At 35.8% G+C, this 26,485-nt stretch overlaps 1 protein-coding gene across 5 annotated transcripts in view; it reads left to right on the plus strand.

Annotated features, from left to right (window-relative positions):
* The window catches only part of ARAP2 (ArfGAP with RhoGAP domain, ankyrin repeat and PH domain 2), a 209,698-nt gene that overhangs the window by 164,126 nt on the left and 19,087 nt on the right, over positions 1-26,485 (plus strand). For all 5 annotated transcript variants that reach the window (XM_047855319.1, XM_047855320.1, XM_047855318.1 and 2 more), the window contains 2 exons: positions 6,493-6,621; positions 20,266-20,405. In XM_047855319.1, the coding sequence (XP_047711275.1) occupies positions 6,493-6,621; positions 20,266-20,405 (269 nt within the window). The remainder of the gene's footprint in view (positions 1-6,492; positions 6,622-20,265; positions 20,406-26,485) is intronic.

The following is a 26,485-nucleotide window of genomic DNA, read 5'->3' on the forward strand; positions in this document are numbered from 1 at the left end:
TAAAAAGAGGTGCCTGGGTGGCTCAGTCTGATGAGCGTCCGACTTCGGCTCAGGTCATGATCTCACAGCTCATGAGTTCGAGCCCCGCGTCAGGCTCTGTGCTGACAGCTCAGAGCCTGGAGCCTGCTTTGGATTCTGTGTCTCCCTCTCTCTCTGCCCCTAACCCACTTGCATTCTGTCTCTCTCAAAAATAAATAAACATTAAAAAAAATTTAATAATAAAAAAGTTATCTTTTTTTTTTATATATATATGAAATTTATTGACAAATTGGTTTCCATACAACACCCAGTGCTCATCCCAAAAGGTGCCCTCCTCAATACCCATCACCCACCCTCCCCTCCCTCCCATCCCCCATCAACCCTCAGTTTGTTCTCAGTTTTTAACAGTCTCTTATGCTTTGGCTCTCTCCCACTCTAACCTCTTTTTTTTTTTTTTTTTCCTTCCCCTCCCCCATGGGTTCCTGTTAAGTTTCTCAGGATCCACATAAGAGTGAAACCATATGGTATCTGTCTTTCTCTGTATGGCTTATTTCACTTAGCATCACACTCTCCAGTTCCATCCACGTTGCTACAAAAGGCCGTATTTCATTTTTTCTCATTGCCACGTAGTACTCCATTGTGTATATAAACCACAGTTTCTTTATCCATTCATCAGTTGATGGACATTTAGGCTCTTTCCATAATTTGGCTATTGTTGAGAGTGCTGCTATGAACATTGGGGTACAAGTGCCCCTATGCATCAGTACTCCTGTATCCCTTGGATAAATTGCTAGCAGTGCTATTGCTGGAACCAGCCATAAAAAAGTTATCTTGATGAAAATATAAAAACACTTATGAGATAATCAGAGGAACACCCCGTGTACACCAAGAAAGAATACATTTGATGGAGTTAAGAATTCACATTTGGCATGGTTTTAATATCTTGTCAACCCTTTAAGTAGAATTCTCCAGAAGAGGAAGCTAAGATCATTTTTACTGCCTCTAAGGGAGCAGTGCTAGGAGAGCAGCAGAGGGGCCAGTGATTGTGCTTTACTGAAGCAGATGGAACCTGTGTGTTCCACCTGACCTGCTGAAATGTTAAAAGCTTTATTTCTAGTAGCATGCAGGGAAGATAAAGTAAAATATAAAAAGAAGCTAAAAGTGAAGGCGTTGGTAGTCACAAGATTGTAGTTGATAGGAAGAATGTCAGTAGAGAATTGCTGTTTTTTCAAATGCAATTATAAATCCCCCAAGTAACCAAAAATAGTCTGAGAGATAGAGAGGTAGAGGGGTAAGTAAGTGAACCAGAAGTGCTGGATTTTGTTTTTGGTGTCACTAAATTTTCTACCCTATCATATCCAATGCCCTTTTTATAATAAGTATTTTGTAACATTTCCTTTACTCTTCTGAGATACTCTATTATATTTAGTTTTTTTTTTTAAATAATACCCTAGTTATATAAAAATAAGAGGAAAATATGTTATATAAATGCTCAGAAACCCCTATATGGTTGAGGATAATGAAAATAGATTCTTAAACCTATAAATGGAATTGCCATGCGTATGACAAGTACCAAAGCAGACTGATAGAAGCATGTCAATTTGTGACTCATATATCATTAGCATCACTGCTGTCATTGGTGAAATTGTGTCCTAGTCCATTCAGGCTGCCATAGTGGAATTCCATAGATGGGAGCTTATAAATAGTAGAAATTATTTTCCACAGTTCCGGAGGCTGGGAAGTTTCACAAGATCAGGGTGCCAGTAGAGTCAGTGTCTGGTGATGGCCTGTTTTCAGCTTCATAGAGGGCTGTCTTTTCCCTGTGTTCCCACATGATGGAAGGGAGCTCTTTGGGTCTCTTTTACAAGGGCACTAATCACATGCATGAGTGCTCTGCATTCAAGACCTCTCTGAAAGGCCCTACCCCCTAATACCATCACATTGGGGATTAGGTATCACCATATGAATTTGAGGAGGACAAACATTCAGATCATAGCAAATGGTGGGCAACTTTTATTTTGCTTATATGGTAGTCAGATTGATGGAAAAATATGACCTATTAAAACCATATAAATACTTTGAGAATGTGTATGTAAAGCTGAGTTAAATTCTAGGCTCAGCTAATTTCTGAGTTGGTTTCCCCTCTAAGTGAAGGTCTGGTGGGACATTTGAAATTTGTACTGGGTAGAGAAACAGTCATTCTTGTCTTATTCATTGAAAGATGCTAAGTAACCTTCACCCACTGCTGCCAGTCATTAAGACAAGCTGAAACCTACCCTGGGAGAGGGTACCACCTTCATCCAGAGCTAATCTTCTGAAGTGTGCTCTTATCTTAATGCTTCAACTTCAAACGGAAAGGCCTTCACATGCTGGAAGAGGAGGAAGAAGAAAAAAAAAAAAAAGAAAAACACCCAAGGGGCCTCATTTAAGTGGGCTTCTTCACTGAGCGGTTCAAGTTTTTTGAAGCAGTTGCTTTCTCTGAAGGAGTATCAGAACATTTTCTTGTTTCTTCCTCATAGTTACTGTGATATGGAAGAGCTGTTCATTTTTTCATCAGGATTCTTTCCAGCCCTTCTTCTGATGACACAGAAATGCTTTCACCCTCTGATTGTGTGGACAGGACTGAGAAAACTTGCATAACTCTTAGTTTGGCGCTAAGAATTTAACTATTGGGGTAATCATGATTGTTTGAGGAAATCCTGTGTCATTACTGCCAAAAATTTAAGGACAACACCTGTTAACTACAGTGGAAATTGGATAGCTCTCGCTCTTTTTAACAAGGCAGGCCAGGTTTATTCTGTGGACATGATTTTAAGATATGGAAAATGAGGGGCGCCTGGTTATGAGGTGTACGGTCAGTTAAGCATCTGACTCTTGATGTTGGCTCAGGTCAGTATTTCACAATTTGTTAGTTCGAGCCCCACACTGGGGCATTGTGCTGACAGTGTGGAGCCTGCTTGAGATTCTCTCTGTCTCCAACTCTCTCTGTTCCTCCCCCCACTCGTGCTCTCAACTCTTTCTCTTTCTCAAAAAAAAAAAAAAAATTAAAAAAAGATAATGATAATGTGATTTATGTAACTAAATAACCTCCTCCATAACCTTTTCTTCTCAAATAACTATACTGAATTCTCAGCAATTTTTATGCTATAGATAGTAAGCAACTGAGTTATTTATTTCTAGTAATGCCCTAATGCCAGATGATGTACATACCATATAATCTATCATGACAGATGGCTGCAAATGGAACTGTAAATAAAAACTTGTTTATTGGTAGGAATTTATATTCTAGCCACGTTTGATGTCTCAATTTCCCCTGCCTATTATCTCTTAAGGTGGATTTTAATGCCATTTTATAAACATAGCATTGGTAGTCTAATAAATACGTAACCTTTTCATCCCATGTTTCAGCTCTGTTTTTATGCAGGAACTTGGATATTCAGGATTTTCACTGTCCTAAAGCATGTCATAATATGATACTGATGTGAAAAACATACTTAGCAATTTTTTTTGCAAATCTGTATTTCTGTATCTGTGGTGTCAGTTATACTGGGATTGTAATATCACTAAGAACGGTTTAGAGCTACCACTGTAGTATCTATCTACTTACAATAGGGACCCTCTTTAATGCAAATGTTCTAATACTTGGAAGTTTCATTACCAATTTAATTTGATAATAAAGAAGAGTGAGATTTTATTTTAATCCAGATACTGTTTTCCAGTTGGGAATATAATTCTTACCTCTAAGCCGACTGTGGGCTCATCAGTTTCCTTAAGTGCAGGATGTTGAAAGTCTCTTGGTATTATTTCCTTACCATCTTGTCACCAAGGATAGGAAAGTGAAGAGGGAAGTATGAATTGACATTGTTTTTTTTTTACTTATGTTTGGTCCTCAGAAAAATCTTGGTGAGTTGATACTTTTTTCTCCAAATTACATGTAAGAAAATAATTATGTGAGAGTTCACATACTTGCCCAAAATAAAACTTAAGTTGGTGTTTAAAAATAGTGGGTTTTAAAGTCAGGTGGATATGAGGTTCACATCTTTGTTCTTCTCTCGAACCAGCTCTTTGGCCTTAGGCAAGTCATCCCTCTAATCCTTGTTTTTCTCTATATGTAAAATATGAATGATACCTAATGAAGAGTGCTGTGAGGATTAAAAGTGACAACCTGTGTATCTGGTACAGACAATTCTGGTACATGGTTATTCCAGAAATGACAACTGTTAATGGTATCACAGTACCATCCCAGAGATTGCAAGTAGTGGAACCAAGAATTACATACATTATGCCAAATGTAAAGAGAGTACTTATTCTATAATTAGTTTTTTTAAGAAATATAGTTAATTCTAATTATAACCTCCATTAATAGAAGGATTAATTAATGGATTAATCAACAATTGAATTTATAACTTTGACAATTTATAGGAAGTTATGACCTTTGTCAAAACTTTTAGAAAATTACTTGAAGAAAAATGGGACTGACAGAGCATAGAAGATTTTGGCTGACTTTGAAATTTGGCAGAATTTTGTCTGCTGATTCATTACCAAATATTTTCTGTTAATTATAGTCCACTATAGAAACGTCTAGTAAGGGGGCGCCTGGGTGGTTCAGTTTAGCGTCCGACTTCAGCTCAGGTCATGATCTCACGGTTGGTGCGTTCAAGTCCCGCGTCGGGCTCTGTTCTGACAGCTGAGCCTGGAGCCTACTGTGGATCCTGTGTCTTACCTCTCACTGCCCGCCCCCCACTCATACGCTGTCTGTCTCTCTCTCTCTCTCTCTCTCTCTCTCTCTCTCTCTCTCTCTCAAAAATAAATAAACATTTAAAAAAAAAACTGTTAAGTACTTAACAGTCTGCTGTGTACTAAGGGGTATATATATGTACACAAGAGGTAGATTTGTCTTTAAAATGTATGGCCTAGTTGCTTTTTTTTTTTTTTTAATTGCCACTGTCATAATGAGTAGGCTTGCTCTAATAAATACTGAATAGTAAAGCAAAAATCTGGTTCTTTACAATGGCAGCAGAAAAATTTGTTTTTTTTTCTTCTGTGGACTGGGGATTATTGATACATTCTGGAATGCTGAGGTCACAGCAGGGGGAGAGGAGTATTAAGGAGATATGATATATTTGTTCTTTTTACTTATGATTGTATCACCAATTAAAATATCATGGTTCCTATGTGAGTATGATGCTCTTGACATGCTCTTTGTTTGTCATTAGTGTTTTTACTTTAATTGAAGGTGAAAAGCCAGAATGCTGTGCTCTTTGTATTTAGGAGGGGATGAAAGGGTTGAATTGACTTATATTCGACTGTGACCCTGAGAAAGCTGCATCAGCATGTTTACGCTAGAGCTGATGCTCTTGCTATTTCAATTGTGCCATTTTCAGGGTACTGTGAAAAGGTTTGAATTTCTTTTATTCCAGCTTATGTGCGGTTCTAACATTTTATTAACTGATTATCATATTTTGATCCGGAAAAAAAATTTACTGTAAAGCTTTGATTGTGATTCTAAGACCAGTTTGTTGTTTTTTTTTTTTTTTTTTTAACTCTGTGCTAAGAATTTGTAACACATTTAAAAGTATGATTGCCTAAAACAAAACATATGAATGAGTATTTATCAAGGAGAAATGTTTAAGATGTCATTAACTTCTTGCTTTTGGCCTATTGTATCAACAGTTAATACATAATATTGCCACATAGTATCTCACTGATAGATATAAATGATGTAGTAGTATTTTGATTATTTTCATCTGTTCTCTGTTGAAGGCATATTTTTTAAAAAATGTTTATTTACTTTTGATAGAGCAAGAGCAGGGGAGGGGCAGAGAGAGAGGGAGACAGAGGATTCCCCAGTGGGCTCTGTGCTGACAGCAGAGAACCAGATGCATGGCTCGAACCCATGAACCGTGAGATCATGACTTGAGCCAAAGTCAGACGCCTAACTGACTGAGCCATCCAGGTGCCTCTTAGGCACATTTTATAATTTCATATTAATTGACTATGATAGTATCAGCTATAAATTGTTCACTGGTATTGATCCGATATTATAACAGGCTAATGTCAGGATAAACAAAGGTTATTACTTACTACTGAGCAAAATTAACTTTGCTAGTCCTTTTACAATTAATTACATGCATATTCGTATAGCTTTCCAAAAGCAAGCCAGAATATTATCTGAATTAAAAACAGAGGAAGAAACTGATTTCTCTTAGAAAAGGATAGCATTATTTCTGAGATTTTATCTAGAGGATAGCACCTCTGAATTTTTTTTTTAATAGCTGGGTAACAAATGTCCCCGCATAGATTCATTTATACAGTAAATTTCATCATATGTTTAATGGTGTTCTAGGTGTTAGGGTCTCTTGTATGTAGCCCTAGCATTATTATTGTGTAACATAAGATATGGTCATATTTTTTTGTTACATATACATCTTTCTTAAAGGATTTTTTTTAATGTATAAAAGCTGATAACTTACTATTTTTTTCAGTTTGATTCAGTATTATTTTTCTTTGCAGAACGCCCACTTCACTACACAGAAAATGTGTTGGAACAGGTGCTTCGGTGGAGTTCACTAGCTGAACCTGGTTCTGCTTATCTTGTGGTGAAGAGATTCTTAACCATTGACACAGTCAATCACTATAATGGTAGGTGTTATTTCACCTTGCAACTACAATAGAAAATTCAAGTGGCTAAAGGATAATTATTATGGCTCAAGGATTATTTGATAATGTAAAAAATGAGAAGCTGCATACAAAATCTACTTGACACAGTATTGTAGAATAGGAAGAAGAATATAGAGACAGAGTACCACATGCCCAAGTCAAATTTTCCTGGAAAGTAGCACACTGCTAATACTGGCTAATTTGATGTCCCAGGTTAAGGTTTTGGGAAGGAGTGGTTTATATTTTTTTAAAAGGACTTTTTTTTTGCAACACTTTTGTGTCTTTCTAATTTTTAAATAGATGGTGACTCTTCTTCCTGAATTATGTTCCCATTTGAAAGTTCTCTGGGCATTCAAGTGCAAGTTATACAAACTCTGAGACTGAGTATTTGTAATTCTCACTTATTTTGGGGGTAGTACTGGGGGAAAGAAAAGGAAGTAAAAAATGATACGCTCCCAATAAGGATACTTGCCATCCATCTGGGAGAAGACACGTACACACGTGAGGTAGAAAAAGTTAGCACAAGGCAAACACGCAGCACAGTCTCTGAACCTTTGTGAGGTATCAGAAAACTTTTATTTTGAAACTGATTCATCTGTTATATTGTCATAGCTGACAAATTAGAAAAAGATTTACTGCCAGCACTGTACATAAACCAACCCTGAAATCATTTAAGTTTTAGAAGATAAACTTTACTACAACTTTTATGATTGATATTACTAGTAGCTGTTACTATTTATTAATCACATATTATTAATCAAGCTCTGTACCTACTAAAGCTCATTTAAATTTCTTTAAACTTCCCAAATTGTGATTTGAATTTTCCAAATGGGGAAACAGAAGTACAGAAAAATGAAGTAATTTGCCCCAGATCAGACAGTTACTAAATATTGGATTTGAGAACAGATTGGTCTGTGGTCTAATTTTATATATATGTACAGCTCTTACATGCTGGAAACCTTCTTAGAAGGATTTCAGGATTTCCAGCTAACGGCCATAGATCTGTAAGTGCTTAATTGTACCACAGCTAATCTGATAAATTTCTGATTTCATGATAATGTCCTAGTCTATTGTGGCAGCTGTAACTATGATAGACTGGTGGCTTATAAACAGCAGAAATTTATTTTTCACAGTCTGGAGACTGGAAGTCTGAGATGAAGGTTGCAGCATGGTCCAGTTCTGGTGAGAACTTCCTTCCAGGTTGCAGACTGTTCTTCTCATGTCTTCACAGAGTGGAGAGTAAGAGAGGAAGCAAGCTCTGTTGTGATTTATTAGGACACGTTCTATCACGAGGGCTCACCCTCTGAATTCTTCTAATCCTAATTACTGCCCAAAGACCCTACCTCCTAGTACCATCACATCAGGAGGTAGGGTTTGAATTTCGGGGGGCACAGACATTGACCATAACATGTCTTTTACGTCTTATGTGTCTGTCCTTTGTGTGTTATATTTACATGAAAGCATTTTTCCAAAAGGCAAACAGTTGAACTACTTCTATGTCATTCTCATCTTATGGGCATCTCAAGAAACCAAACAGGTGTTATTATTCTTGCTGTAGACATTTAACCTTTTAGAAACCTTTATCTTATTTTAAATCCCTTTATCATAGCTGTATATGTTTTTGACTACATACCTACACCTCTTAAGGATTGCAACAGAAATTTTCTCGTACAAACATGACTCTATGATGTTGCAGGGCAGTGATTCTCAGGTGGATGCAGTTTTGTTCCCCAGGGGACATTGGCAATGTCTGCAGGCACTTCTGACTCAACTAGATGGGGTGGTGTTTCTGGTATTTAGTGAGTAGAGATGGGAGATGCTGGTAATCTTCCTATAAAACACAGGACAGCTCTTCACAAGGAAGTATTTGGCTCAAAATATCAGTGGTGCCTGTGTTGAGAATATCTGATTTAGATAATCTGTAAAATCTGTTCTGGCTCTTAAATTCTGTTATTCTTTCATTTTGACACTGAGATAAAGAAAAAACATTGAGCTTATAAACCAAGTCCTGTCAGCATTATGAAATATATATATAATAAGTCCTCATGGCTTCTTTCCTTTTAGAAAATCATCTTTTCAGGCAATTTTTTTTTATTTTTCTGGTGAGAATTTCCTTTTCCTTTTTCCAGTATCCCTCCAAAATGTCTCTAGTTCACTGTATTGTCAAACAAACAAACAAACAAACAAAACAAAACAAAACAAAAACTTGAAATCCGTACCTAGACATGATACCTTCAGTCTTGTTTGAATGCTAGTGGATTGGTTAGGTGAATAAGAACAGACAAGAATAAGGTCTTAAAGGCTGTGATAAAAAAGAAAGTTTTGTGCAGGTGGAGGTGAGGGATAACCAACACAAGTATACCCTTAAGTGCTGTTGATGTTTAAAGAAAAAAAGAAAACAGCATCATATTGAGCTGGTTGAGAGCAATGACATCTGAGTAGAAATCTTTAAAGTTGTTTAAGGACACAAAGAAATGGTAGAGTAGCATACTGTGCATTGGCTGTATCCACAACTGGGCCAGGAGATTCTGTGTTATAACGATGCTTCATACACTCCTGTGTGTGCTCTGTATGGTGTTGTGAGTGTGTCCTTGTGGTGTGAAAGCATCAAGCTTCTATAAGGTCTAGACAAAACATCTGCATAAGAACTGGAGAACCCAAGCATGAAACATTCTCTAGGGTAAAATGTCAGCAAATGTTTTTGTGACTCTCACATCTCCTTCATGCCTGTAATGGAGTGGGAGCCATAAAACACATGCCTGTCCCCTGCACTATCCCTACCTCTGGTTTCCAAACCAGTATACAGCTTGTTGTTATAATATCTATAGTTCCTTCTACCAGGAAATGATTTCTCTCTGCATGGGAAAAAAAAAAAAAAAGGTTTTAGAGTAACAGCATTAGCAAATACATTAATTGGACCGTTTCATATTAGTAGTTATGTATTTTTGGTCATAAATAGTATCTATGCAGTAAATATTTTAAAAAGTTTGTTTTGTGTTGTTTTCTATCCAATAAAAGTTTTATAAATGTTTTTAATTAGAGCTTGATTTATATTAAGATTGTCAAAGCAAAATAATCTCTTTCATTATGGTTGGTTCTACATCTGTGTGAATTTAGGATTGTCATTTTAAAACAACTCTGGCCTGTTGTTCATTTTTTAAATCAATTTCTTAAGTCATGATTTTTTCCTATAATTGTGTCTTGTAGCAACCTAGAGCTTATAAATACTTCTTAGGGGGATATATTTTGTGATAGATTTTAGGTTGGTTAGACATTCAATCTACCTTGTCTCTGTCTTGGAAAATGTCTCTTAAATCAATCACAGTGACCACCTACTCCAGAATTATTGCTCTGTTCATTACATCTACTACTTAAAATTGGGATCTAAAAGGAAAGTAACGAAAGTAAGTCAAATGTGATTTCCCTGTCAATTTGTTAGCAGAAAAACTGGAATCATCTCAGAAAGACATTGCTCTTTATGGCAGAAAGGGAACACTGTGAAGGATTTCTTTTCCTTTCTCGAGATTTTCTTATTCTACCCTGGGAGCCATGTGGAAATTAGCAGAATTTGAAATAAGGGTAGTTGGCAGCAACCACATTTTTTCTCACTAACAAATAGCTAATTTAATATTTTGTTAACATATAAAGTAGCATTGCCTCATCCTTTGCACTCTGTTCTTCCATACTCCATGCCTCCTGGCCACAGATTTTATCATCTCCCTACCTATCACTGTTTCTATTTCTGTATCTACACGTACAAATATACATGTATATGTGTGTGTTTGTCTATTACATGACTTCCATTTCATAAATTGTGTGATAATTTTTCTGATTTATGTAACAAATTATAAGCATATACTTTTGCTTGACATTAGGTTTTCAACACCTACTTGCTAAATCAAGAATTTTATCAAATAACAGGTTTAAGCGTTTAGGGTAGTTTAGGGGTTTTCATTTCCTTAATTTTCTCACTTTACCTGAACAACTTAAAATGTCGACAACACAAGCAGGAATAGATTTAGAATCATCCGACACTTAATTTGTGCTCATTCATTTAAGGTAATGAGGTAGCATACTTTACTTTTATAGAAGTCTATGACAGTAAATAAATTTTGTTGCCTCTACTTAGAAATCAATTCTGTGTTCTTCAAAAGCAGCATTTTATTTCTTGGAAACATTTTGTGTCATTGCCATTATTGTAATGAGGAGTTAACTAACTTGAAAAGAAAGATAATAGTCCTCAAATTTCTTTTCTACCCCATAGATTATGAATGAGACATTATGATAGGAGGAATAAAACTTCATTTAAATTGCCATTTTAGACTTTGTCATAGCTAATCTCATTAGACTGTCTTTTATCATTATCTCTTGTATTGAGTTAAGCTTCAGCATCTCTATCACAAGTAAACCATAAATGTATACCTTCCGTAAGGTTCCAGAGTAAATAATTTTATGTTGCTGAAGTCTTATTTTAAGCGTTAAAGATCTTTAAAGTTACCCCCAATCGAATGTGATACATTGGCATCAAGTTTTAATGATCTAAATGGGGAAGAAATACTTTTAAGATATAAGATGTAACTCAAATGCAGATCCCTGTGGGTTTCTAAATTTAGATTGCTACATATGACAGATGCTTTGGAATTAAATTTGCATTAGAATAGAATAGTTAAAAATGCAACTGCTTCTGGCAAATACAGACCTGGAAAGCTGAACCATCCACTATCAACTAACTTAAGAAAATACAAGAAAATTCCAGCAAAAATAGTATGAGGCCATAAATCATAGTCTCACTGCAAGAATTTACTTTCCACTACCCATCAAATCTTTTTAAATTCAAATGTGTCTAACAGTTGAAGGTACGCCTCGTCCACTTCAAATATAAGTATCTTCTTGAAAACTGATGATAGTCTTTGATATTCACCATGAAGCATGAATGTCCCGGCTTCTTTTAATGTTAAAATTCTATAGGGAGAAAACCAACTGGTAAGTTTCTATTAGGAACCTACTATGGAAAATTAAAGGATTGTTAAGCATTATCTTTACCCACAAGGAAGAGAAAATTTAAATGTATTACATCTATTTAAATTATAAGGCTACAAATACAGCATGCAGTACATGACTGCTATTAGCCAGGAAGTTTATGGAGAGCTTTTAAGCACAGAAAAATCGTTCAGTTAGTTGATCACTGACATCTCTTCTAACACTGAATGTATCTCATTCAACAAAATATCATTGCTTGTTTAGTTTTTCTTACATCTGTTGTCCTAACAAGACTATCTTATTCTTTTACTCACTAAAAGTACATGTTAAGTAAACTTTTTAAAATACAAATGAGTAACACTTTGTAACTGAACAGGTACTGGCAGAATTTCATAGCAGTGCAAATTCTTAAGCTTTTATCTAGATCGTGAGGGAATGCTTTCCCTAGGAAATTAGCATTGTATTAGTGTTGAGAAAATGGCATATGGTCCTCAGTTTCTTGATTTGAATACTTTGTGAGACATTAAGATGGGGAGAATAGAAGAGGCCACTATTCGGGATGAAATAGGGTTGGGGTCACTGAATTCGGCTTTGGATGTCTGTAGTTTTTAGTTTTCTGTCAGGTGTCCAATGGTGTATGTCTGGAAGGGATCTGAGTACTCATCACTAGGGAGCACGTTATGTGGGGCATGATTTTAGCCTTTGGAGAGTGCAAGATCATGCAGTTGTAATGTTAAAATAAGAACATTAAAGAACTGAGCGTAGAATTACCAGCACGTGAGGCCCAGGTCTATTAAGGGAGCCCTGCTTGTGAAGGAACAATCGGAAAGGCTGTCAGAAAACAAAGAGCAATGTGTGGAATCATCAAAGGATTGCCCTTTAGGGAACAGTGTGTTTAACAATGCAGTATGGTATGCAAGGTCAAGAAAGGCCCCCAAACATTTATTAGTATTGTAGTGATCATGATGAACAATGACCATTACTTACAAGCATCTCAGTATAAAAAGAATTCTTTGTTAGATGTTAAGAGACCTGAATTGTAATTCTAGGACATTTGCTCCCTAGTTCTGTAACAAAACCTTTGTGAACCATAGTTTTCTCCCTTACAAGATGAGATCATAATACCTGTACTTCCTACTTTAGAATAGAAAGTTGCATGAGGGGCACCTGGCTGGCCCAGTCGGTAGAACATGTGACTCTTGATCTTGGGATTCTAACTTCAAACCCCACATTGTGTGTAGAAATTATTAAAAAATAAATAAATAAAGTATTTTTTTTTAATTGCATGAGGAGCAATAAGATAAAATACATGAACACTTTGGAAAGTCTAAAATACTATCTATGTGTTAAGAGTATCCTAAATACAACACTATGATGCTAAATTTTATTTCTAAAATTTTATTATAATTCAGGATAAAAATAGAATAGAAAAGTGTTTTCTACTATCTGTAATTTGCTGCATTGTCAGTAAAATGGCATGGAATTTCTGGCACTTTTCTAGTCATTCCTTCAATGGTAATTATATCTACAGTTTTCTTATTTATGGGGACTCTAATTGTAGGAAGATGTCAACATGCTACTAGTTCTATTAAGCATTACTTCTTCAGTACAAGTAACACAGAGGAAAATAGACTAGGAATGAGTCAGGGGACATATTTGGGTTTTTCTAAAAAATAGATTACTTTCAATGTACCATTTGGGGAGACTGGGTGGTTCAGTCGGTTAAGTGTCTGACTTCAGCCCAGGTCATGCTCTTACCGGTTTGTGAGGTCGAGCCCCACATCAGGCTCTGTGCTAACAACTGAGAGCCTGGAACCTACTTGAGATTCTGTATCTCCCTCTCTCTCTGCCTCTCCCCTATACACACACACACACACACACACACACACACACACACACTCTCTCTCTCTCTCTCTCTCTCTCTCTCTCAAAAGTAAATAAAAATTTACAAAAAAAAAAAAAAAAAAAGAATGATAGGCCTGTGCCTGACACATTAAAAAACAAACAAACAAACAAAAAAACATTAGATTACTTTTAAGTAGCTATTATCCAGTTTGGTTTCTACTCAGTTGTAGAACTAAATTTTACTAAAATGAATTTTGAGGGAATGTCATACAATGATTGCAATATATCAGAAATTCTGCTTCCTTCCAGTTGAAAAGAATACACACGTTTTTCTGGTTATTTGTCTTTCTCAGTCTGACTTATTTCACTTAGCATAATACCCTCAAGGTCCTTCAAAAATTAAAAAAAAAAGACGAATAAATAGACAGAATCAGACCTATAAATACAGAGAACTGGTGTTTGCCTGAGGGGAGGGAAGAGGATGGGGGATTGAGCAAAATGGGAGGAGGGGAGATAGAGATACAGGCTTCTAGTTACAGAAAGAACAGACATGGGAATAAAAGGCACAGCATAGGGAATATAGTCAGTGATACTGTAATAGTATAATGGGGTAGATGGTAGCTATACTTGTGGTGAACATAGCATAAACTTGTCAAATCACTAAGTTGTATGCCTGAAACTAATGTAACATTGTGTGTCAACCATACTAAAAAACAAACAAGGGAATATACATGATTCTATATAATCAGCATCAAAGGAAAACTTGCCTAATTTTTAATTTGTAAGGAATCGTTAGGCAGGGAATACTGCCAACTATTACTTGGTCATGGCATATTTTAAAGAGGGTATCTCTCCTGGAAACTGCCCATTTGTCTCTTTTACAAAGTTCACGGCAGAGGTGGAATAACAAGGAATTTTTCAGCCCTGAAGAATAATGGACAGCCCTGAAGAAATAATCTTTGCCATCCAAAGAAGGGAGACACATAGAGACCATGAAAAAAATGGGCTTTTTTTTTTCATATTCTCTTGTCTAGCTCAGAACATATATAAGAAATATAAAAAATAACAGTCCATTTTAGTTACTGTGCATTTTACTCTGTGCCACATGCTGGGTTGAATGCTTTTCCATTCACCATCTCATTTCTTCTTCCTAGTTAGTCTTAACCAGGCCTCTACACATGGAGAAATGAGGGCATGGAGACAATACATAACTCCATCAGGGCCACTTGCTTGTAAGTGCAGAGCAAGCATTTGAATAAAGATGTCTCCAAATCCAGTCCATATAGTCCATATAGTCTGTCCTAACCTATCAGCTAGACTGATATCAAGGATAAATCAGTAGTTTTTTAATTCTTATAAACTCAATCTATAAATCATCAGGCCCTTGGAAGTGTAGTTCTTTCTCTTTTTTCTTTTCTTTGTAGTACAGAGAAAAGTACACCCTGCTTGCTCTGTGCCAAGTACTGTTCTAAGCACTTCACCCACCAAATGCATGGGGTGAGTATTATATGTATCCCCATTTTTCAGGTGAAGAAACTGAGATTCAGAGATGACTACCTGAGAGTGAGTGGAGGATGTGGTTGTCATTTTTTCTTATGTTTATTTACTTTTGCTAGGGGGGGAGGAGGGACAGAGAGAGAGGAAGACACAGAATCAGAAGCAGGCTCCAGGCCCTGAGATGTCAGCACAGAACCTGACCCCGGGCTCAACACGGCTTGAACTCCAGAACAGTGAGATCATGACCTGAGCCAAAGTCTGACGCTGAACCAACTGAGCCACCCAGGTGCCCCTGTCGATGTGGCTGTCATTTAAACCCAGCATCAGAGTGTGCCCTTAGTCACTGTTGCTATGTCAGCTCTCGTAGGTTGGGGAGGAAAGTCCAAAGCACACATTGTTTTAAAAAGCAAATATGAAATTATCATGTACCTAGGAGGTAAATTATTAAGCAAATAGGATTTATACACACAGGAACTAGATTATATCTTAGAGTGTAGGGATATAAATAATAAATATGAACTAGAATTGTTAGAAAAATCTCTGCGGATAAGTACAGAAGTGGGTACAGAAGTGGGATAGAATTTGTATAGAAGCAAGAAGAATGGAATTTCTCTCAAGTTTATTCAGGTAATCAACTGGAGACATGGTGTAGAGATGATTAGTTTTCCAAACAGTATATTATGATCAAGTGAACTATAAATATATTTTTATTTAATATTTTATAGAGATGGGTAGGAGAAATTTGTTAATTTAGCCCTTTAAATGTCAGGAAAAGGAGTTTAGACTTTTTTTTTTAATGATAAAAAAGTAAAGCATTAAATAGTAGAAAAACAAGGCTTTAGATGGGGTGGGTTGGGGGGGGATTAACATGTTAAAATAGCATTTGCATAACACAAATCTGGAATTATTTGCTGGAGCCATTAGAACAAAGGGCATGGAGTTATAAAATCCTGGAATCCCCAGGTAGTAGGTAGAAAAGGCAGGGGTTAGAGTAATGGCATTGGGAATAAAATAGAATTGAACCCCAAAGAGAAAGTCTCAAAGAACAATGGCTGACTTGCTAGCTGACTGGACATGAAGGAAAAAGGGGGAGTATATAATTCGGAAGTACCATTCCTGGATTTATGTTTTTCCCTCCCCTCTCTCTGTCTCTACCTCTCCTTCCCAGGATCCTTCCACCTCCTCTACAGTCTGTTCTTTTTTGGGGATTAGGGACCACTAGTTAGGGATTGTTCATTTGTGTAAAAACTTGTGGTTTTCAAATGGTTTGGAAAAACTTTTTTTACTGTTATCAGTTTCATCGTCCCAGTAATATGATAGTCTATTTAAATAAATTTGGCTATTCTGTTTTGTTTCATACATGAGACTTTTAAGGGCCTTTCTAACTAATAACAAAATTATAGCACAATCAAGAATACTGGCTCTTATTTTCCTTATCTCCAGTGTTAACTCGAAAGACCCATTGTTTAACTTCCCTTGTTCCTTCCATGTCCTAGTAATCAACAAGAAGGGGAAAGGCATTTATGATTCTCTAGATATAACAGAATGCCGGAATTCTGTTGGAATGAAAGACAAAGGTAGTAAAGGAAATTGTACCCATTAGGGTACATCCCAGAATGTTTCTCTGAAGGAATTAGGTGCTTAGAGGAGTGCATTAAATCTTCACATGTGTTATATTTGCAAATACATTAGATGATTTTCCCAAATCTTCTAGTGCATGATTCATTTGCTTTAGCTGGTTTCTTTTTCCATTGAAAGCAGATTTACATGGTGTGTCCTATGTTTTTCTTTCCTATTTTCTTTTTTAAATTCGTATTACATGGAAATATTCTGTGCTTATTAACTTACAGCATGGCTAAGATTGATATTGTGGACCATATGACGTGTGAAATCATTGTTTTGACTGGATCAGAGGGATTCAGTGTATATTGAATAAGTATAGGAGGGGGTATAGCCAGAAAGACTGCCTATGTGGCTTTAGAAATACTAGTGCTCTGAAGTTTGAAGCTAAAAAAAAATGACATCTAGAAAAATCACTGTGCTGTGAGGGACGATGGAGATAGCAAGATCTCACAGAATTATGAAGGCAAACCATAGCAGGGAGACAGGAGTACTGGCCAGAATCTCAAGAATTATGAAGCAGAAAGCCCACTGCAAAGATCTGAATAGCAGAAGTTTGAACTCTAGCTCAGGAGAGACATGCAGAGCATAAAACTTACATTTCTGACAAACTAGAGTTGAATTCAAACCTGGATGGGGTCTGGGAAGCAGGTACAGTGGATACAGCTGACATGAACTTTGTACTGAATGAGACTCCTCTGAAGCAGAGGACCCTAGTAAGCTTTCTGCCTGGGGTGAAGAGGGGGGGCAGTGAAAACCTGAGAGTGAAGTACCCCACTGTTGAGGGACCAAGCAGTACTGGAAAGGTTTGGAAAAGTGAAGGATTGGAAGCCATTTAATTCATAACCTTAGTTTTATTACGTGCTGAGTCACACACGATGGCCCCCAAAGTCTGTAGTTTCATTTTGCCATTTACATAGTGGGTAATTTTTCTCCGTTTTAACGTTTTGAGCGCATCCAGAATTTCGTTGTGAGAGCCTTTAAAAATTCTTTAAAGTCCTTGATAGTTACTGAACTTCTTTATTTCAGAGTCTTTCATTCTTTCCTCATCTTTCACATTTATTTCTCTCAAAGCCCTCCTTCTGAGTCCCTTAAAGTATGCTGCAAGATATAACTAATATACTCAATTATGTAATTATTATTAAAATAAATTTTAACAAGTATGAACCCAAACATAGCAACAATATTTTTTCCCTAAGCTTGTTTTCTCTTTGACCTGCAAATGGTTTACTTAGGCACTGGACATATGGTTACTGGTAAAACTTGAAAGGCTTATTCATTTGGACAAAAATCTAAATGAAAAAGTACAATTAGAAGGTGTAAATGGAGGGGCACTGGGTGGCTCAGTCGAATGTATGACTCTTGATTTTGGCTCCGGTCATGATCCCAGGGTCATGGGATCGAGCCCTGGGTCGGGCTTCCCACTGAGTGTGGAGTCTGCTTAAGATTTTCTCTCTCTCCATGGAGAAAAAAAAAAAAAAAAAAAAAGTATAAATGGAATTTGTTTGGCTTAAGCAATATATAACATCTATATCTCACAACTTGATTATAATTTAAATTTTTAAAAAGATTTACCTATTTCTAAACTAACAGTATTATGAATACCATTCTCAACTTTCCTGTTCTAAATGAGCTGAATCACTAAGCCTACTGAATGTTTTTTGAATTGCTCACTTCTGTTGGTAGACACAGCGTTATTTGCTAGCCCATACTTAATTCATTTGTTTCCAAGGTTGTATATTACTAGGACCAAGTGCATACTAGACCCTTAATACTTCATGAAGAAATGAATGCTTTGATGTAATATGAATTTCACTGAATATTTATTTTATATGTTTACTTTTTTCTTGACCTTCCAGTTGTATTATAATAGATGTTCTTTCAAGTCTTTTAATTAGAAAAGTTCTATCATTTGAAATATTTTTATGGAAGTGAATATTGATTGTGTGAAAAGACAAAATTTAGCAGTGTTGTACAGAAATTACCTTAAAGTCTCAAACTACCAAAAAAGAACCTGTTTTAGTATGATTCAAAGAATGTTCTATGTGGCCAGTAAATGTGTCATGAAAACTGTTGGGGTTTGTTAATTACATTTGTTTGCAGCATCAGTGATGTGATTAGTCTTGGGGATTTCTACTTCCAGATATTCATGTCATACTCATGTTTGAGTATAATTACAAGGACCTATTTCTGGTTTTTTTTACTTCTGTTTTCTTATGCCAATTATAGTTGTGAGCCACTGTGTATTATTTGCTCTGTAAGTACACGTTTTCTTTAAAACAAGGAATTGTTTGATTTAAGACCAAGAGTTCTTTTTTCTAAAACCATTCATTTTGTACGTTTTAGGAACCATGCATGATTATTTAAAAATTGTATCACCTGACTAGCAGAAAATTGCTAAAGGTCCTAGTCTGATACAGTGTCCCACCCTACATTTTTTTGTGGTTCTTTATCTAATACAAGGCCCACAGTAATCTGCAGGATATGTGTTATTACTCTTATTTTCCAGGAAAAGCAGAAGTTGACACCATAACGACCATATGGTGTTTGGCTTAAGGTTACTTTTTTTTTTTTTTTACCCACTGCTCTTTCGTTCTCAAGTAGGCAGTTGAATACTGTCTAGAATTCAAGGAGAAAGTCTTAGACTGGAGATGTATTGATACATGTATACATGATAAATTTATCCAAATACAAATTTGGTATTCTTACCAGAAAAAAAATTTTATAGAATTAGTTGAAATGATTTTCAAATGTGGGACTCTGGCAGCATTGCACACGAAACATAGTTGTTGATAAATGTTCTGCCTTAGCGCTTTTTTTCCCCCACTTACTTGGTTCATAAGTACAGAATTTTCATTAGTGCCCTGAGAATTCTTGGGTTGCTGAATCAGAATCCTGGGAGAGGCTTCCATTTTAACCTATGTATTGCATGGTTTTTCGAGAGCTGTTCAGAAGAAATACAATGCAAGCCAATTGTGTAATTTTAAATTATCTAGTAGCCACATTAAAAGATATAAAAAAACAGGTGTGGGGCCACCTGGGTGGCTCAGTCAGTTAAGCGTCTGACTTCAGCTCAGGTCATGATCTCACAGTTCGTGAGTTCAAGCCCCGCGCTGGGCTCTGCACTGACAGCTCAGAGCCCGGAGCCTGCTTCGGATTCTGTGTCTCCCTCTCTCTTTCTCTGCTCCTCCCCTGCTCATGCTCTGTCTCTCTCACTCTCAAAAATGAATAAATGTTAATAAATAAATAAATAATTAATTAATTAAAAAATAAAAAAACAGGTGAAATTAATTTTTACTAATACAGTTTATTTAAACTCACATTATCTAAAATATTTTATCATGTCATCAATATTATAAAATTATATTTTTACCTTTTTTTGGTACTAAAACTTTAAAATATGGCCTATATTTTATACTTATAGCACATTTCAGTTGAGATTAACCACATTTCAAGTGCTTATTAGCCAGTAGCCAATTGAACAGCATAGGCAGGCCTGTATATTATAAATAGATGTAAATACCCTGAAACATCGTGTTCCCAGAAATTAACTGTAGGTTTCTTAATGGTCAGAAACAAATTGTTAGTTTGTATTACCAAAACTGAAAATACAGATTGTTTTGTATTACACTTCAAATAAATGAAAATGTACGTAACTTACAAAAGTATTGTTGTACTTTACAGAGAGGAGGGCCCTGGAAAGTATCAAAGAAGGAGTCTTGAAAATTAAAGAAGAACCATCTAAAATACTGTCTGGAAATAAGTTTCAAGACCGGTATTTTGTTTTACGAGATGGGTATCTCTTTCTCTACAAGGATTCAAAGGTAGTTGTATATTTAGTATTTGAACCCATGTGTGTTTTTATGTGGGTATTAACATTCTCATTTTATGTCTCTCTCAGTACTCTCTTGGCAGTCAAGCCCTGTGGGAGACAGAACACATAGTAAGCTGATGATTTCTTGCAGCCTCTGGGATATGTTATTAATTCACTGAATAGCACTGAAGAACTTCGTATGACCTTTCTGAGTACTTCTCATTATTTTAGTGCAGAGAAGTCCTGAATATATATATTATATATAATATATATCATATGTAATATTATATATATATAGCAGCATGCTCATCAAAGACTTCACTAAGAATATTAATAGGCAAGTCCCAGATAGAGAAAAATATATTCATAGTACATACATCTGAGAAAGAACTCATTTTCTGAATATGAAGAACTCCAAATCAACAATAAAAAGACTACTCAATAAAAATTGGAGTGAAGTGGTGAATAGATACTATGTGAAAGAACATGTAGGAATGGTCAATAAACCATTGTAATGAAAGTGCTCAACATAATAGTCACCAGGGGCATGCAAATTAAAACCGTGCAACATTGTTTTCACTGGTTGGTATGACTGAAGATGTTGATTAATTAAATTCCTCATAAATTGCTAGTGGAAGGGTAAGATCACACAGTTACTATATAAAACTGTTTGGAATTTTTTAAAAATATTCATACAGCTACCCACGATCCAGCCACTTTATTCCTAGGCATTATGTTCACAAAAGCATTTGTTCAAAAATGTTCATAAGCAGCTTTACTCATAAAACCAAAACCTGGAAACATTCCAAATGTTTCATCATCAATAAAAGAATGATACATTCATACAATAGAATATTATTTGGCAGTAAAAATTAATGAAAAGTAATGAATGTAACAACACAGATGAATCTTTAAATCCTTGTTTAGCAAAAGCAGCTTGATACAAAATCGTACCATATGAGTCTGTACACAAGAAGTCTAAGAACAGGCAAAATCATTCATGATGATAGAAGTCAGAAAGTGTCTACCTGAGGTGTGGAGAAAGGTTGTTGCAGAAGCAAGATGATGGAGACAGGAGGGATCTTTCTAGGGTGATATAAATAAATATTCTCTATCCAGTTTGGGCGGTTATAAGAATGTATATAGTAACATCTCTACTTCCTTGAGATTCAGGTAACACACCTATGCAATTCTTTTAAATGTAGAATGACAGCAGGATCTAAAGGCACTTTTTTATGTTGAATTATCAAATTCCCTTGGGTTCATATCGCTTGCATGCTTTAGGAGTGTGGTGATTCCCTGTGATGTGTTGTAGAGATGTATAAAGACAGACCAGACGAGTAACATCTGTTAATAGTTACGAAGAAAGAATTCTTAGGCAGCTTTCCAAACCTCTGTGATCTCATTTTATTATGGCTTCTGTTGAGCTCCCCACATGCTTTGACCGCTTTCCCTGCATGTTCCTCCAGCAGGGAGGGCTCCATGTGGGCAAAATAAATCTGAGTATAAATCTGAGTAGCATTCCTCGTTTGATTAGGACAGTGGATTGTCCAGGCGGGGGGGGGGGGCTCCCTGGGGGGCTCCCTCACCCCTCTCTATTCAGAGAGCTGTAATACATACTGTACTTGAACTCTCCCACCTTATTATGCCATCTCATAGACCCAGCAGGGAGTCTGTGTGGGTATCAAATGGTTATTACCTATTATCATCCTTCAGTTTTTCTAGTAGAGGAAGAGTGGAGTCTGCAGAAGTAAGGCACAGAAGAATTTGGGGTTATGTGAACTGAAGACATCAGATTTCAAGGTTCATGAACTTTAGATTTGTGTTCGTGAAAGTAAATTCAGGACTTCACAGCTGATTATTCTAGCTGTCTAGAACTGATTCTGATTAAATTTTCTTTGGTTTTCTTCAGTGGGTCACCCACTTTGATCTTCATTAGACTGACTTTCTTAATCTTTGCCCTTCTATGTACATATGTTGGTTAAGTGTCACTCTTAAGTGTCCTGCTTAGGGTATTTAAAAATGAACCTGAATGTTTTAGTCCCATTAAGGAACCAACAGTTCCATTGTGTAGCAATGGGACATTGCTAGAAACAGCTAGTAGTTGTTAATAGTAACAGCAGTGCAATCATAATGGCAGTGACTAACATTCAGGTGGTTACTTTATAAAAAGCAGAGTTCTGTACATTTCACTTTCATTATCTAATTTTATCTTTATAATAACCCTGTGAAATTAGTACTGTAATTATTCCCACTTTACAGATAAAGAAATGGATCCTACTAAGGTATTACATAACTTGCCCAACATCACATAACCAGTAAGCAACAGACTCAGAATGCATTCCCAACTGTCTGGCTCCAAAGCCTCCGTGTAAGGGGACTTACCAAACAAATACAAATTTTCCATTATTTTAGCTCAGTGGTTTTGCTGACAGACTTTTATTTAAAGAGGATAAGTCTCTTTCATTTTACAGTACCAAATATTCCTAAGTATGACAATCAATACAGTTTGGCTTTTTATAGCGTTTTCCCCCAAGCTGATATCAATTTAAAAACCTGCCACAGGAAGCTTGTTCGTGGACAAGTGATTTTTTTTTTCCAGACATTGGTTTTGTGAGATAATCTCATATTGTTTAACAGAATGCGTTTTAAGAATTTATCTTTTCGAAAGGATCAACCTTCTCAGTCTAAGATAATTCATATAAATTGGTAGAGAGTGACAGTATCAAGTTTGTCTAAAAGAGTGGGGGGGGTTGACATAATTTTGAGATATTTCTCATTTTTCAAGCTTTTATAAATTGACAAAAATTGTGTATATTTATCTTGTACACGGTGATGTTTTGATACAGTGATTACTGTAATCAAGCTAATTAACATATCCATTACCTCACATAGTTATCTGCTGGCTGTGTGTGTGTGTGTGTGTGTGTGTGTGTGTGTGTGTGTATGTGTGTGTTGAGAACATTTTAAGATGTACTCTTTTATCAAATTTCAAGTATGTGGTACAGGAGTATTAACTATGGTCACCACACTATATATTAGATCTCCAGAACGTTCATTCTGCATAACTGAAACTTTATACCCTTTGACCACTGTCTCTGCATTTCCCCCAGCCCCTGGAAACAACCATTCTACTTTATGCTACGATTTTGACTTTTTTAGATTCTACCTATAGTGAGACACACTATTTGTCAGAAAGACACTGAACTTTAAGGACACTGAACACATTTTGTTTTTATAACAGTGACCTCGGGTTATGGAATTATAATTACTGTGCTTAAAAGATGTGTTTGTACATCTGTTGGAATAAATTAATGCAGCTGATACTTTTAATTTGCACATTCAGGCAAGCAGAGGGGACCCGACTTACAGTTTTCCTTAAACTATCATTGTTTTCAATACATGATTTTGTGTGGCTGGTTATTTTTTCATGTTGCTGGTCTGTCCCTTTTAATATTGATGGTCGAGTCATTGGCAATGTTAACATTTCAAATTATTTTACAGTAAATAAGCAATAGTGCAAATCTCCTAACTTATTTGAATAAACATTTGGCTCTGGTTTTGACAGTTTTACCATTAATATGTGTATGCTTGTATATACTTAGAAAATGATTTACTGAGAAGGAGGTAGAAGTTACAAATTGAAAAGTGTATTTAAAAAGACTGTGTTAATTAGAGATAATTTATGAATGCTCATTAACAACAAATTAGGGTAATACACAGGGGAAGATATATTTTGTTTTGAGAGTTTACTCTGCACAGAAAATGTTAATTAAAATGTTTTCAGACTTGATTTACATAAAAGGTGATAAGTTTCAAAGAATATTACCATTATACTGTTAATGGTGTGAAAAAAAAAACAAGTGGGGGAGGGGGCCATTAAAAGTTTCATGCACTAATAAGCAAACTCCTTTTAGTGCAAGAATAATTTCTTAAACACACTAATTTAATTGGCTTAGTTAAAAACTTTGTTTTGAATTATAGTGCCTGAGTAACACATTAGAGACTTCCTTACAGCCTAGTATATTGAGCTTTTTGAAGAAATTCTCCAGAAAATCCACATACCAAAAAAGAGAATTGTTATAAACCAACAGTAAAGTTACATTGCCAAATGAGATTTCTTTTTACAGGACTTTCCGTTAGTATCCTTGCAGTTCCACTTTATGTATATTTAGTTTAAAGACTGAAACTAAAAAAGCTTCTTTCCACCATTGCTGACTTCCACACAAATTCTGTCATTAGTGGCATAAAGTAATGAGCTTACATGTCAGGAGTGGCTTGAGAATCAGTTGTATGACTTCAGACTCTCTATTGCCAAAAATACTTCAAAATGTAGGCAGTCCTGGTCCTACTGATGTCCTGTATAAACTAAGACTACCTGCTTCATCAGATGATAATAGCGAACATTGATCTCAACCCTGCAACTCCCATTTTCCCCATACTCCTGGAATTACTGCCTCTCACCCTACCTGGCTGCTTCCGTTGAGACAGAGTCCAAGGGAACAGGAGTCTCTCAACCATGAGGAGGGACATTCACCTCAGTTGCAATCTAATGTAGTCTCTGACAGAGGTGGCCAGGAAGCTCCACTACTATATATAATTACTAAATTCTCTTTGCTTTGACTCTTTCCAACATGAAACAGTTACTGCTTTAGAAAGCTACCTCACTGCTCTTTATTAGACTTCAGTGTTACACCTTAGCATTCAGTAAAGTAGCACACTACAAAAAAGTACCCCAAAACCAGTCCTCAGTCAGAATTAAAAGACAAAATACATAAACTACTAGAAAATGACCTCAACAAGAAGTCAGGTTTTTATGAAGGAAACTACAGAACTTCACTGATAGAAATAAAATGTATGTAAAGTCTGATATTTATCTATAGGTTTAATGTACTTGTTTTCAAAATCTCAAAGGAATTATTTTTAGAACTTGACAAAAATGATACAATAATCACCTCAAAGTGTAAACAGATAAGAATATTTGTAAACATTTTGTTGATAAAAAACAAAATAGTGTAGTATTTTGCATCCAACTGTCATGGTCTACAATAAAACTAAAATAACTTAGATAATATGATCCTGGCATAAAAATGAACAGAGATAGCAGTAGTATCATAAAGTCAGGTAATTAAGAATTAGTTTTGGGGGGCGCCTGGATGGCTCAGTTGGTTAAGCGTCCAACTTCAACTCAGGTCATGATCTTGCGGTTCGTAAGTTCTAGCCCCACGTTGGGCTCTGTGCTGACTGCTCAGAGCCTGGAGCCTGCCTCGGATTCTGTGTCTCCCTCTCTCGGTCCCTTCCCTCTCACCTCTCTCTCTGTCTCTCTCTCAAATAACTAAACCTTAAAAAAAAATTAAATATTATTTTTTTTAAATACACCATCATAAATGCATATCTACAGATTGGTTTCTTTAAATAAGTAGGGCTGGGATAATTGTTAAATTTTTTTAATTTAAATTCTTGTCTATACTGTATATAAAATATATATTCTAGATTAACAAAAGAATTAACTTTAAAAATAGCAGTGCTTCTCATTACATGGCCATGCAAGTTAGTATTTGTCAGCTTTCAAGTTGAGATATAGTTAAGAAAGTTCAAAAGGAAAAAACCATATACTTGACTCATAATAATAACCGTAAACAGCAAGCAAAATTATTGAAAACAATTTGTGTAGAATATTCCATTTAAAAAGATAAGGCAGTTTTTTTCTTTCTTTCACATATAGAGAAGTAATTCAAACAAATATGTAAAGATAGATAAATTGTTGACCAAATCAAAAGTAAAAATTGCTAATGAATGTACATACGAGTGTGTGTTTAATTTGAAGTAAATGTACCCTATCAGTTTGACCAGAATCTTACTCCTGTTCTTAGCCTTTGACCCAGTGATTTCATTTTTAGAAACCTCGCCATAAAAAAATATATATCCACAAATATATAGTTTTTAAATTATCTACCATGATGATAATAGCAAACATTGATCATAGTGACTAGGAGTAAATTCATCATGGCCTTATCACTACCAGACCACTAGTCACCCAAGCATTCTTCCTGATAATCTTCCTGCTTGTTTTTCCTTTATGCTTTTTCT

The sequence above is a fragment of the Prionailurus viverrinus genome, chromosome B1 (assembly GCF_022837055.1).
Source record: "Prionailurus viverrinus isolate Anna chromosome B1, UM_Priviv_1.0, whole genome shotgun sequence".
NCBI lineage: Eukaryota > Metazoa > Chordata > Mammalia > Carnivora > Felidae > Prionailurus > Prionailurus viverrinus.